This window comes from Diadema antillarum, unplaced genomic scaffold (genome assembly GCF_040938485.1).
Source record: "Diadema antillarum isolate AM-2024a unplaced genomic scaffold, OU_Dant_1.0 seq00000697_RagTag, whole genome shotgun sequence".
Classification (NCBI taxonomy): domain Eukaryota; kingdom Metazoa; phylum Echinodermata; class Echinoidea; order Diadematoida; family Diadematidae; genus Diadema; species Diadema antillarum.
Window position 1 is genome coordinate 132105 of NW_027271602.1, and position 15018 is coordinate 147122.

The window sequence follows — 15018 nt, forward strand, 5'->3', positions numbered from 1 at the left end:
AACAAGATCAGTACAATATTGCAAACTTATCTTAAACCATTTAACTTAGTGGTGGGGAGGCGTTGGAGGTGGTATCCCCCTCCCACGGAGCTTTTACATTTAAAAAAAAGATAGAATTGAATAGTTCCGATCTAACGAACACTTTTGTCGAATATTCGGAAATTTGGCAATCATAAATATATATATTTATGTATATATATATAACATATATATAAATATATGATATCTTTTCATTTTTGAAGCGCCATGAGCACTGAAAAGTGGACCTGTGCGCTATTATAGCCACTATTATTTATTATAAATAGGGGTCTAAACGTGTGTGGAAGGCGCCCATGCCTGTTGACCGACAGATTGGTCTGTATGTGGTCGTCGGGGATATGTTCCCAGACTACGTCTGGGTTCACGGAATCCTCGGAGGAGAGCCGTAAATATCCCCCCCCCCCCAAAAAAAAAAAAAAAAAAAATGATTAAAAAAACCCTCCTCCGGATAGACCGATTTTCTGTCTCCCATGCATGTCCGGTGCTTCCACATATATACGATATAATGTGAATTAGGGACCTAACGGTGGAAGGGCCGGGCGAGGGAGATTGGAATTTGCATTTTCAGAATTGAAATTCAACAATGGATGCACAAGGGTTGTTATGAGTGAAATATTTAGGCAATATATTTTCTTTCAAAAAAGCAAGAAGTTTTTTCCGCATCTCAGAATTAGGGCCTAAGTTGGAGGCAATATGATATATGCTTGCCCCCCCCCCCCCCCCCCCCCATCTTCGCGGGCGGTTTGGGGGGGGGGGGGCGGGACTGTCCTCCAGGATCGACGCCCCTGCATACGTACATTAACATACGTACGTCGGAGCTTTTGCATCCTTTAGAACTGAAATGAAACTAGAATGTCGTAACAAGAGGGTGTGGGAGGGGGGTATCGCCCTCCCTCCACGCGAGGGAGATTTTGCATTTTTAGAACTGAAATTCAACAATCAGCAGTTGTATACTTTTGGCGAAATATTTAGACAATTTACTAGCAAATATACATCAGCAAGAAAATTTTTCCACATGTTGGAAATTATTGGGAGGGGGATGATTATGATCGCCGCCCCATCCCCCCCCCCCCCCCTCAAAAAACAGCAACAACAACAACGACAACAACAACGAAACGATAAACAAATATTCTAAAGGCACGCTCTTTTAGCTTTTAGTTGTCATGCGACATTATGTTTCGTGAGTCTTTTCGCGCTTCAGCTTCGAAGAAAACATAATATTATGGCCTATCTGGAGGAATACGAGCGAGACTCGATCGTACCAGGGAGGTGAGTCTCACCTCCCTGGTCGTACACGTGAGTCTCACCTCCCTTGATCGTACACATGCAGGAGGATCTTCGCTCGCTAATCATCACTGACCTCCACGGTCCACAGTGGTATAATCGCGGTGAGGAGTGTGAGGAGAAAATCTTTGTCGCAGATACTAGTACTCGGCCATCACACACGTCCACCATACTCCGCGGACGACAGAGTGAAGTGGAGTGCCTGGTATCGTCATTCGTTATAACGCGTATATATGGGATGTACAGTACAGAACTATGCGTGATGATATGCGGTATATGTAGTGGTCGGAACGTGTGTGACGAGTTTACCGGTATTCTAGTGAATGTGAAGTGGAAGACCACCCTACAATCTCTACCCTTGTGGAAAAGATTGTGACCATTTTCCAGCAAAATGCCACTTTATGAAGGACTCAGTGCCGGTGTAGAGAAAACTGCAGCTATATTTGATATAGGTGCTGCATATACGAAGTGAGTTTGTATTTATTGTCAGCATTATCGTGCGTATGCGATGCGTGTGTTCGTGATCGTGATTTGTGTGAGTGTGTAGTTTCTACGTGTGACTAGTGTGAGCTGAGAGGGATTGGGATGGAGCAGGTTTCCACCTGGCCACCTCCCTATATCATACAATACTAAGGATCCCTGCTGCCAGTACTGGCTGGATGGAGTTGGAGACGCGTGTATAAAAACGAATGGAAAGGGAAGAGTGCTGATACACAGATGGGCTTTGCATGTCAAGATGTACAGTTGTATTTATTACGCTGCTTCAGTGCTTGCTTCTTCTTCTTCTTTCTGAGTATTATCTTTTTGGTTGAGAACAGCAACAGCTAGAACAGTTAATACTGGAGTTAGAACACAATTGCCCAGTTGGAACAGCTCGGCTCGGCAAGCCCCTTCTTCAGCATGGTTCCCGCTTCCCAGTAGGCACCTACATACAGACACTAGGGAGTAAACGTGGCCATGTTTGGTACACTTACAATGCTAACACTTTTGTGCTGTAGTTCCAAAATAAATGAAGTCTTAAGTGTATCTTTTGGAACATTGACATTGTATGTCAATAAATGACATTCAGCATTCATGGCATTATCCTGAAATAGGTCCCCACTCCATTCACCGCCATTCATTTCCTCATACTTAGTGAGTCATAGCCGGTGACTCACTGCTATCTACCTCCATAGACTTTGCACATAGTGAAGACGCACATGCAGAACAGAGGGGACCGATATCACGATTAAGCCTGACATTCCAAATGCATCACTATTCAAGATATAGGGTCTAAAAATGATATTAAAAATTTTGCAAAACATTGGTTTTTATGTTTAATGCCTTCTTTGGTGCCATGTTTGGTACTGCGTGTCCTTGATTGGTACACACACATGATTTGTTTGCGTTGTAATACAACTTCATTCATTTGCACGCGTCAACATTATCACCCATAAGAATCATGTAGCTGTACTAATCATGGCACAGCGCTGTCTGGAGGCAAGGCTGACAGTATTTAATGTAAATATATCTGAGAGCTAGCTAGTCATTTGTAATCTCGCTGCTGTTGACTGAACATTACGACCAACTTCACTTGCACAAAAAACAACTTTTCACCATTCAGTGCGCAACAACCGGTAAATAGCGGTCCAAAATGAGGACCGCATCTTTTCGCACCTGCTAATTTCCAGCTTGAAATCTAGTTGGGCTTGAGGTCATGAAGATCAAAAGAGTTTTGTGAAGCTTTACTGGTCGTTGCTGCCCTGTTTACTGTGAATTTTAAGAGGTAACAGGCTGCATCTTTCAAACATGATATGTATACAAAGCTATGAATTATTAATTAGCTTCAGTTTGTCAAAGAATACTAGGCTGTACCAGTCATTGCACTGTACCAATCACGGGCTTGTGATACTATGCTATCAGTAGTAGTAGGATGCTATGCTGCTGGTAGCAGCTAAAGTGTGTGCACATTGCGAACCGGAAAAGGCCGGCTCCTCAAGACAAGCTGAAGCCCTTCATGTTCATGAGTCAGACTTGTCAAGAGTATGGTGCATCTACTTAAACCAAAGAAACACACAGAAGCTTTCAGACTTTACTAATGTAAACCATGCAAGAGTTTCCTTTTTTTTTTTAATGAATGTTTCCCCAATTTTATTCACAAGCACCATTGTTAGTAAATGTTATCTACCCAGGAGTGAGGGCATCATACGTGACTAGAGGTTTCTAGCCAAATTTGCATGGACCTTCCTTTGGACCCCTGAGTGGAGTGCTACATGTTAATGCATTATCAAAGACAATGCTCAAGTGAAAGGCTGCAGATGCTGTCTTTGTGCAAAGGGGAAATTCACCCTGGAAATAACTATATGAATAGATGCAAGAAAAAATTGGGGAACATATAAAGTTAAATAATTATCCTTTTGAAGTTGTAATCAAACACAAATTGGCAATTCCATGCTATCAGTGAAGGGACAGGTTGTTGATAGATCGATGCTAGTGTCATTTGATTTAATCGCAGTTGTATTCCTTACCTCTAATAATCCTCATCATTTCCCTTTTCATCCACTAGAGTTGGGTTTGCAGGTGAGACCAGTCCAAGGGCAATTGTTCCCAGCAAAGTCAAACTGTCCAAGACTGGGAAGGTCACACATATATGGGAGTACTCCAGCACAGAGGAACTATATGATCTCCTTGTGGAATTTTTGCATGTCTTGTATTTCAGGTAAGAAATTATTATTATCCTTTGTGTATTGATTCACTCCGCTGAATTGCTATGTTGATTACATTGCCCAAAAAACAAAACACAACAACAACAGCAACAACAACAAATATTCAGTTGTTACAAGGTCAACCAACAAAATTTGTTTGCATCACATTGATAATGTGTGAGGTCTTTTATTTGATGGAAATAAATGCATTTGCAGAGTTAATTCCCATCTGGGCTCAAATCAGAAACTACCTGTGTCTTCAAATCATATAAAAACTAGAAAAACACTCTGAGAGTGCAGACCTCCGCCAAGCATGAAGCTCAATTCCACCACTGATCTTGTTCTTCCACAGAGATATTATCAGTGATTTCCACCCATACCTACTTAGCATTGTGTGCTGAAAGTCGCCTGATTTCCCAATATAGAAGCCTTTGTTACGTCATAAACCCTCAGCTGCACGGCGCGCTTCGCCCCAGCAGAAACTAGAGCACGCACTTTAGTGCGCGCATGCAAACCTCAAATACGCGCAGCCTGAACTCCCAAGTTCATTGACCCTACCTGCCAAAATATCAAAAATCCTTCATAAATTCCCCCCAAATTCTCGGATCACTACCAAAAGTTAATCGTTTGGTACTTGTGTCATTCTCAACCTCTCCTGCAAGTTTCATCCCAATCCGTTGACTACTTTTTGAGTTATTTTGCACACGGATAAACTAACTAACTAACTAACGAACACACAAACCAACGGTAACGAAAACATAACCTCCTCCCTTGGTGGAGGTAATGAGAATTATGTAAAAGGAATTGAGCTAGAATGATGTAGGATACCAAGGTGCTAATACGAGGAGTAATTGACTTCATAGCAGAGATGTTGTTTGTGGAGGGGGTAATTGTAACTATAACATTGATAGTGTGCAAGAGTATTTGTTGAATCAATTGGCTGCAAAATTGTCTTTATTTTCTCTCAAGCAAATATACCCCAAATCTAACTTGATATTGATATCCAGTTGGTATTTAGAAATTGCTCTTTTGTTAAGTAGCTATGACCTTATGTGAATAAGAAAAAAAGTGTTCATGATATGCTCTGTTCATAACATAACACGTCACTGATACTTCCCTCAGGATTGATTCCTCCCAACAGATCCTCTTTCAAAGTGAGCAAGGGAAAGAATAGTTATGAATCAGTGGTGTTAACCACCCACTGCATTTTTTAAAATCATTTACTGATTTTACTTGCAGGCATCTTCTTGTGAATCCTCGAGACAGGAGAGTAGTGATCTGTGAATCAGTCTTGTGTCCCACTCAATTTAGATTGACCCTTGCCAGAGTATTCTTCAAGCGATATGAGGTGAGCATGCCAGTAAGAGGCAACACATAAGATGTTATTATCAATTAAAAGAATTCCCATTTTCTTTGCTAATTTTTCCACTAATCAGCCAAAAGAAAGTAAAAATCTATTTAGGAGTGCAACTTATGAATACTGTTAAGTTTTACTCTGTAATAGGAGTGTATTTTTTACACATATGGTGAGATGCTGGTCTGTCCAAGGTGCATAAAAGAATGTTTTTCCTTATCCATGTAGAGTACTGATACGCCGAATATTTCGCGAGGTTTTGATTTTCGCGAATTTCGCGAGTCAGGTGCTATTCGCGAATTTAGCGAGTCAGGTACTATTCGCGAAATTGAAGACATGCGAAAATATTTTGTACTCTCATCCCAATGTGGATGTGACGTATGCATGTACATTTTCCGTTCAGTACAGGATTCCACGATCATGAATTTAACCACTCATGAAATCGTTGGGAATTCCCGATTCGCAAAATGGCGTATACAGTATTTGTACAATGTGTGTCAAAGGCTATGTTTGCCATGCTTGTGAATTACACTTGCCTGGCAAGGTGCGAGGGATACAAGGCCACAGAATATGTCACTTTGGTGCAAATTTGATAACTGGAAGATTAGACACTAATTCATATTGATCAATCTTCAAATGAAAACCAGTTTTATCGTTTTGTTTTTGCATTTGTGATGTGCATGTTATTGTACGAACTGGTCACATCATCGGATGCTGAGAGTGGACTTTTGCTTTAGGTGCAATCATGTTTACAACTTTTGTCATTTCTAATACAAACTGCAGGTACCATCCATTTTGTTTGCCCCATCACACCTGACTACTCTCTTCACACTTGGAGTAAATACCGCTCTGGTCTTGGATGCCGGCTTCACGGAGACTGTCGTTCTTCCAATATCCTTGAATGCCTCATCCAAAGGCAAATAGTGGGTGCAAGTCATTTACTCTGCTTATCAAATGATAAAAAATGATGAATTGGCATGGTGACTGGAACGCGGTCACCAGTGTCACACCTTTTACAGCTGTATACGATTTGATGCATGAGTGTAGAGCAGATTGTCATGTTGTGATTTATTATTTTTCTTTACCCAACTCCCTGAAGGCAGACAACTGCTTCTGTGATTGTCATCCAGAGCTAGTAGCATTTAGGCAAATAGTGTGAAGGACTTGATTTATGTCATGATGATGATGGGTAAGGAGTGAGAGCTTTGTACAGTAATCAGAGTGAAAATTTGTGCCCCTTTTTTGCCTCCCCCCCCCCCCCCAAATAAAAAAAATAATAGTAGGAGACAGGACTTTTGAAGATGTGTTGCAGACTGCCTGGCTGAGCCCTATCTGCATTTCATCTGGTTGTCACACTATCACGATTCAGGTCACCATCTACTAAGAAGTGAAAATCTGAAACCACTATAAGGTGTGGTCCTAGAGATATTATTTCTGTTCATCGAGCCCTGTGTACTGTATAAGTGGTTTCTTTCGCGGTGGTTTTATTTTCGCGCTTTTCGCGCTTTGAGGTTGAACCGTGAATTTAACATCACGCGAAAATGTTTTGAACTCGTGGGTTGTTACAACGCTATCATTACCGACCGCGAATTTAAACACACGCGAAAAAGTCGGCACCGATGGAAACCGCGAAAGTTTCTGTACGCGAAAGAAACCACTTTTACAGTAATTAATCCATGAACAGAAATTATGCCAATGTTACATCCTTGACTCCACGGTACATCTATGAAGGCTACCCCATCATCAAAGCAGTGGAATCTCTGCCCCTTGGAGGGAAAGTAATCCATGAGTAAGTTTGTGTTTCTCGGTGTATGTTCCTATAATGATTTCATGTACATGTATTAGTGAGTCTTGATGATGTTTGATAGTGCAATTCATTACAGAATTTATGTAGCCAGTACACTGCTCTGCTGGCAAAAGTTTCTTCTGATAAGCTGTATAATTTGTTTGTTTGTCTTTTTCATATTAACCCGCTTTGTTTATGCATTAGCTTTGCTCTTTAAGAAGCTACATTTTCCCCGTATTCGAACGGATGTATCATAGATTGTAATGCATGCTGACCCAAATACTTTGATATTTTTTTAAAGACAAGTGTTAGGCAAACTTCACAGTATCACTGCAGTGTATATGGAATTTGAACCTATGAATAAATATCTGTGGCCATGCACTGCCATATAATGTATGATATTTCCTAAAAGACATTGCAATAAAAAATGCTGTTTTTTAAATTTTAGATATCATCTGTATCAGTGCACATAGGTGTGATGTTTTCAATGCCAAGGAGACCAACTCAACTTGTTTTCATGCTTAGTTGCAAGTAGCTACCATGAAATGTCTAATGTAATTGACTATTTGTATTTTTTCTTACCCTTCCCAAGATCTCTTGCCCTCCATCTGAAAGAGACAGGGGTCATCAAGGGAGATGGGGAGGAGGAGAAACCACTGAGCTCCATTATGGACAAAATTCCATCAGATATTCTTGAGGATATCAAAGGTGTGTGATAATTCATTGGTTGTCCAAAGTAATACCAGTAGTTAAGGTGAAAATAGCACAGACTAACACTCACTTCAGCCCAGTCTCTGGCACTGTGGCAAACTTTACCTCCTGTGATTATACAGTCATTCTTTGGAGCACTTGCATTCAGGTGATGGAACATGCTCCAAGAAAGAACAAACTGATTATTTGAAAATTGTTTAAATACTTGTTTACAGCAATTAAGAATTCTTAGATATTGATTCATACTCCAAGATGACATCCCCCATCTGGACCTGGTTTATGTACATACATATTATACATATGCCACAATACTATAACCATTGTTAGGTAAATTTGTTTAGTCTGGTCCATCTTGTTTCTTCAGCTCTTACTGACAGGCAGGTCATTTTTGTTGTACAGATGATGGGGCAATGTTTATGCAGATGTTGTCAAGATGTCAAGGAATTTTCAGGATGATTTTTATTTGTATGCTGGTGAAAGGTTATGTGTTAATCATCCTTGTTTTTAAGGGAAGGCTTTTTCATGTTATCTTAAACAGCTCACTGGACACTTTGTTCATCTCTGTATTAAGATTTTTCAATTTCTCAACTCCCTGGATGAGTCACACTTCCTGTAGATAGTTGACAAGCTCTGCTCTCTCGTCAAAGACAAAGTGATAAACCTGCAAGGCAAATGTCTACCTGAAATTCAGGGATAAAGGAAAGTCGCATCTTACATTACAGTGCAGAATGTGGATTCAAAGGAAGTGGTGATGAGTTGTCAGACACAAGTGTTTTCTGTAACATCACATTTGGGAGTGTTACAACAAATGATATGTAATTTTTATGCTCTAATGTCTTGCTTCAAACAGTGAGAACGTGTTTTGTTACAAACTTGGACAGAGCTACTGCTATTCAACAAAGTATCTTGCAAGAGGACAGTAGCAAGGTGAGCCAGAGTCAATTACGCATGCATCATTTGGAGATTTAGTTTTCACTTTAAACTTGTGATATGACTGAAAACTATTGTTGTTGCCAGTGACATTTTTTTTCTTCTTCACCTGTCTTTCAGAGCAAAAAAATTTGAAAGCTAGGGAATGTCACAAGCACAAAATTGTTCAACTTGTGTGTTTCATGTAGCTATCAAATTGTGTCTCTATCACCTCTCATCAGAGGAAGTATGTGCTTGGGCAGCATCTCCACTGAGCAGTAAGTACCCCATATTGCCATGAGTTCATCAGTGTTTAACACAGCATATATTCACAGACTAGAGTCTCCCATCAAATCAACATTGAACTGCCATGAGTTATATAGGGGGTGGGGAGGGTATCTAGGGGTAAATTTTTAATTAATATATCATTGGTGTTTCAGCAGTTACACCCGAGTTCACTATCTACAAGACCAAGCAACTGTTGTGTTAATTTGTGTACATATATGACCCATTTAAAGTCATACAAGTTTTTAAACTCATTGTTTGTTACATTCAAACACCTGACTCAGTCAACATCTTGACAACTTGGCATGTTTTGCTCAAGCTCACAGCCACGTACAAACCAATAGATAAAATAGCAGTATGCCTAAGTACATTGAAAGCAACACAGCTGTAGCTTTTCATGAAATTTACATCACAGGAGAGCCTTCAATTTTCTTTACAACTTTGCTCTACTGCATTTCCATGAAAAACACATTAAAAATTTAGATGACTTTAGAAAAAAACAGAATGTTTTCCAAAAGTGTTCACGCATTGCAGTCTCAGAATAATGCGGTGCACTAGGAGTTTCCACCATGGCACTCAAGTTCAGACTGTTGATTTGTGACATGAAGCATTGATTTCAAAAAGAGCCTTCTTGTCTCTTGCCACAGTGGCCCAGCCCAGCAGCCTCAGTGGATTACCCGCTGGATGGATCCCAAACTCTGGCCATCCAGGGCAAGTCTCGGGAGATTGCCTGTGAAGTCCTCTTCGAGCAGGATAATGAAGAGAAGTCCATTGCTACTCTCATTCTGGACTCTATTCTAAAGGTATGCTGCTCTTCTCTGTGCTCATAAAATTAATGATTATTTGGGAACATGAAAGCAATTTATGACTTCTTTTTCCTCACTCATTAATCAGAATGGTCGTCCCAAGATATTACAATATTACAATTGTCTGTTGATCATTGCCCAATGAATTAGACACCATGCGATAATTTTGTTGTTATGTCCCAGATTGGACATGGTGACAGGGTTTGAATATTTGACGCTGATTTGACTATGTTCTTTCCTATTAGATTGTTGGATGAATCATTATGTTTGAATGTGTAACTTCTGGTATGTTTCAAATCATGCAATATTTTTTGATGTTTGAAATGTTTCCTTCTGAATAATGAGTTTTGTTGTTGTTTTGTTTGTTTGTTTGTTTGTTTGTTTAACTTGGGACTCAAAGAAACTGCTATTAGAAGAACAGTTAGATATGATAGATCGTACTCGTTTTGTAGACCAGGTAGCTCTTCTCTGTTTTTTCATCTCAAAGGTCCATTGTACATGATCATGAGGACCAAAATTTAAAAACCGCCAAGGTGACCATAAAATATCTCAACATTTAGTGGCAACTTAATGCCCTTCTCATTCTCACCCAATGACATGATCCTAATATTTGATATTTTATGGTCACCTTAACAGTTTTTAGATTTTGGTCCTCAGGATCATGTATGATGAATGTTTAAAGAGTTAGAATGAAATCTGTATTCAGTTATCCAAAATATTTTTCCACTCTTTGTCTTTTAACTGCTCTGCTACCCTAGTGTCCTATTGACATGCGCAAACCGATGGCAGACAACTTGGTATTCATTGGAGGTACTACCATGCTGCCTGGTTTCTCTCACCGCCTCCTGGCTGAGCTTAGATTCCTCCTCGACAAACCCAAGTACAAGGAGTGCCTAGCCATCACCACCTTCAAGGTCCACTCCCCACCATCTCAGGCCAACTTCACTGCGTGGTTGGGAGGTCAGTCTGAAGCCACATAATATGTCACTTCAAATTCAGCGATTCGCCAACCTTTGCTAACTTGAGAGTGTATTGTGACACCACTGTGCTTCAATTTTTTCCCCCATTTTTTTTTTTTTTTTTTTAAATTCAGCAGTGCATTCTTTGTTTGGAAAGTGAACTCTATGAATAATAAACACATATGCATGAATAGGATGTTATATGATTTAGGTTTCTTTTTTTGAACAAGTCACCTATCGGCGACCACATGGTCATGGTGTCAGAAAGGAATGTAGGTAAGGAAAACAGACGAAGAAAATATCTACTGGTGTTGTGTATTAGATGATTATATTAGGCTGAGCATAGTTGCATGTCATTAGTTTTCTTTCTCCATTTTCTCTGAATTGAAACTACCCCACAGAGTGCTTCAGATGTTTGTGCATCTTTTCTGTTAAAATGATAATAGGCAAGTCATGCCTTGGAAGATTAATATACTAAGTTTGCAAGGTTTCTAATGCCAGGATATTTCAGATTTGAAAGGTCACACTTAATCACAAGTAGATGTGTATTCTGATTTCTGTATTTAGTTTCGCATAGATAAACAGTTGACTCGCATTATAATGAAATCCTTGGGACTGGCAATTTTCTTTCATTAAATCAAACTTTCACTGTAAACGAACAAATGAACAATGAAAGTACATAGAGTGGATAATGTGGCCTGAATTTTTGCTTCGTTATAACCAGAATTTTGTTATAATCGTGTTCATTAAAAAGGGAGTGCACTGTATGCATATGACTAGACTGACTGTGACTGTGCCACTCATTCACCTGTCACTAAAAATGGTTGCCATTTCTGTGCTTAATCTATGTCGACCACAACTTTTGACATCCAAGGTCTTTTATAAAACAAATAGTGTATGCTCTTTACTCGTGCAATGGAACAAGATTTTGTGCTTGTAACCATTCTCCTTTGGTATACTATTAAATGTTTTGTTTTGTTCTCTGGACAGGAGCCATTTTTGGAGCCTTGGAGGTACTCAGCTATCGGTCACTGTCCAGAGAGGCATTCCTTCAGTCAGAGGTTGTCCCAGACTGGTGCTCACTGACCCCCGGGACCAATGACATCGAGCAGTCCACCGCCAAGGACAAGACACCGCTGAAGGCGTTCAGTTTACGCAGGCAGTCTGGGGACACAAAAGGCCTGTCAGAGAAATGAGGAAGATTCCATTTCTCATTCAATGCCAGCCATGTTCTCAGAGTTTCAAATGCTTGACCCATCACACAAGAACTCAGCTGTTTGTTGCGATTGTTACAGCAGTGTGGAAGAGAAGCGTGTAGACTGGCTGTAGATGATCACATGCTACTTAAAGAAGTAAGAAGTGATGTGATCTTCCTGCCATGATTATAGAAAACATTCAGCACATCTGAAAATGTTGATGTGCTTCATGATGGAGGAGTGTTGTTGCAAAAGTTTTGCAGCATCAACCCAGCCATGCAGTGTGGCTCTGGACACAGTCACCAATCCATTCAAATTGCGTGGTCAAGACCGGAGTCAGACGTTCATTAGGGGTGCATGACTCAGACTGCGTACTTAGTTACTTACTTAGTGACATTGCAGTTGCAAGCAGCTTGTATTAGTAAAGAATGCAAATTTGTTTGTGTGTGTGTGTGTGTGTGTGTGTGTGTGTGTGTGCTTGTGTGCATACTTGTGGGTGTGGAGGGAGGGGGTTGTGTGTGCATTATTGGTAAAGACATCTGAAAAAAACTATCAAGGTAGGATTATGCATTTAAGTTCATAGGAATAGACAATATTTTGCTGAAGGACCAACCAGGATAGGTTATCTAATGTTATGATATGTTTTGTTCCTGACTTCCTATGTCAATGCTTGCCTCTTTGATTACATACCTGCTTTGTCATCTTATATCAATTTATCAAACGGTTCACATAGTATGTGCAATATATTTTTTAACTGTGTTCTCTGTACAGATTGTCTAGACAAATGTCATACAGACGAACCATGTGATATCAACCCTTTCTTTTCTCTTTATAAATGGGAAATATGCATCTTGTGTGCCGAAGATTAGAGTAATCTCAAGTATGATTTTCCTTTAATTTTACAATGGCAGGTTTCTAAGAGTCTTAAGAGGAACACATTGTTGCTAGGGTGATAAGACCTTACATCTCAAATTGTGGTGAAAATTACTTTTTTTTGGATTAATGGTCAGGTAATCAGTTTAAGTGATATCCTGTCCAAATCGTAGTTGTCTTACCTGAAAAATGAAGACCTCATGGCATGTCAAAGCAAAGGGTATCCCATTTGATGCAGTGCTTTGGCTGCCATGTTTTTTTGCTCTCCTAAACATTTGATATTTTTGAGGTATGAGGTCTTGTCACCCCAGCGACAATATATTTTTTGACACCGGCATGATTTTTTAGAGTGATATGTGAATTTACTATGTAAACCATAAATCACAGGATGTATTAGAAGCTTTGATATAGTATATTGGCTGTAATACCTTTGAATAATACACAGTATATAAAGTAAAGTTTCATTCATTGTTGCATGTTCTTGTACTTACTAGAATATGACCAATACACTGGAAATACTGTATCACTAATGATTAGCATCATCAAACATGTAGTCTGTGTGAAGCGCACATTCTTTGCCCTGATATCAATGCTGTTTGCTTTTCATTTGAAGCAGAATTTCACAAAGAGATTTGTCTGGGTGTAGTAGTTTTAAGAAAATGAGTGCCCCCAAAACCCCCCAGAAAAACAAAAACTTGTCATGAAATTAATGCTTTTACTTTTATGTAAAGAGCTCACTCTCTGTGTTTGATCCCCAAATTGAAGAGCCCTGTAAGAATTGAATGCGTAGGAATGCAAGAAATGATATGATTAAGCTATGGTTTGTCATACACATGGCAAATTGCTGTAATATTCAAGATTATTACTGTATGAACATGTCATTGTGTATCAATCAAGTGTCTGTCTTGAAAATTAACTCAAAAAGATAAAACAAAATGTATTATGACTGAGCAAATTTTCTGAACTCGTTATGATAATTCTAATAATGTCATAGATATGATTTCATAATGCTGCCCTGATGTTACATCCTGACTCTGTACGGACCTGCTTGTGCTCAGGCGTCACGGTACCACAGCAATATCTTCATTGGTATGTGTTTATGGATAGTTTTAAAAATATGCACAAACTACTTGTAGCAGTAACCTGTGTACAAATGTACCATCAGGTGTCTGGGCTTAGGATACTACCAAAACTCAATTGAACAGTCTAGAGCAATACATGCTCCTGCAACTCCATAGAGAGTTTCCAATAGGGTTGTCAAGAGACTCCAAGTTTTAGATGATATAATGTTTCAAGGTTTAAGCCAACACTCCAAATTAATGAATGCTCCATGCAAGTGTGAAATGTATTCCTTACATATACATGTACTTATATAGCAGTAAATAAATAATGATGTACAGCATATAGGTAAACTTATTTGACTGTACCAATATCATCTCTTTGGCTCTCTACAAGCATGTTGTGATTGTGTTATGTGAGAAAATGATGAGAAAGTACTGTATTTGAGTAATGTTCTGTAAAAAAGAAATGTATATGATGAGGAATGTGATGAAAGAGTGAGTTACAGAGAATAGGATGTGGAGAGGTAAATGGAGAAAAAGAATTGATCTCACTGTCATATGTTGTGCTTTCAAGCCTCATGTAGAAAGAAATGCATGTTTGACACAGACAAGATGACATTTCAAGTTGTGTTTTTTGTTGTTGTTATTTTAATTGACTAGACTTCACCACAATACCGCTAGGCACTTCTTCGTTTTTCTTGTCCCCTAGGTTACCCGAACTTGGGGGGGGGGGGGGGGGGGGGGACCAAATGGCAGATGTGACACTATTGAGATTCAGTTTACTACCGAATCTGCGTCCTTCTGTCGCTGTCATCGTGTCGTGGTGACAGACATTCCATATATCCTTTATTGACTAGTTTAGCAAGGAGACGATGGGATGCATACACTGTACAAAGTAGACGTTACACCATCAGCTCTTTCCTGCCGCTGCCCCGGGCGCAGGGTGGTAACTGTCCCAACCCAGCTTCATGGTACCGATGGCCACAATCTGGGGGGTGTTTCACCAACGCTTGTCGGCGCTGACCAATTTCAGCAAAATCCTTGGTTTTGATTGGCTGAGATGCTCTGGTC

The 15018-nt window shown here is 39.7% G+C and overlaps 1 protein-coding gene across 1 annotated transcript; it reads left to right on the forward strand.

Moving 5' to 3' along the window:
• The first annotated feature begins 1653 nt into the window (after positions 1–1653).
• LOC139737649 (actin-related protein 10-like) lies at positions 1654–12476 on the forward strand. The gene is made up of 10 exons (XM_071648325.1): positions 1654–1791; positions 3869–4021; positions 5247–5355; positions 6145–6252; positions 7083–7150; positions 7740–7855; positions 8709–8785; positions 9700–9855; positions 10617–10818; positions 11808–12476. The coding sequence occupies exons 1-10, from the start codon at positions 1715–1717 to the stop codon at positions 12011–12013; spliced, it is 1272 nt and encodes a 423-aa protein (XP_071504426.1). The 5' UTR covers positions 1654–1714; the 3' UTR covers positions 12014–12476.
• The last annotated feature ends 2542 nt before the right edge of the window (positions 12477–15018 follow it).

Bases quoted from the DNA above. Each gene is read 5' to 3' on its own strand.
- LOC139737649 (XM_071648325.1), top strand. From the start codon at position 1,715: ATGCCACTTTATGAAGGACTCAGTGCCGGTGTAGAGAAAACTGCAGCT. The intron at 5,356-6,144 runs GTGAGCATGCCA...TACAAACTGCAG, and splicing joins TATTCTTCAAGCGATATGAG to GTACCATCCATTTTGTTTGC. The intron at 8,786-9,699 runs GTGAGCCAGAGT...CTCTTGCCACAG, and splicing joins TGCAAGAGGACAGTAGCAAG to TGGCCCAGCCCAGCAGCCTC.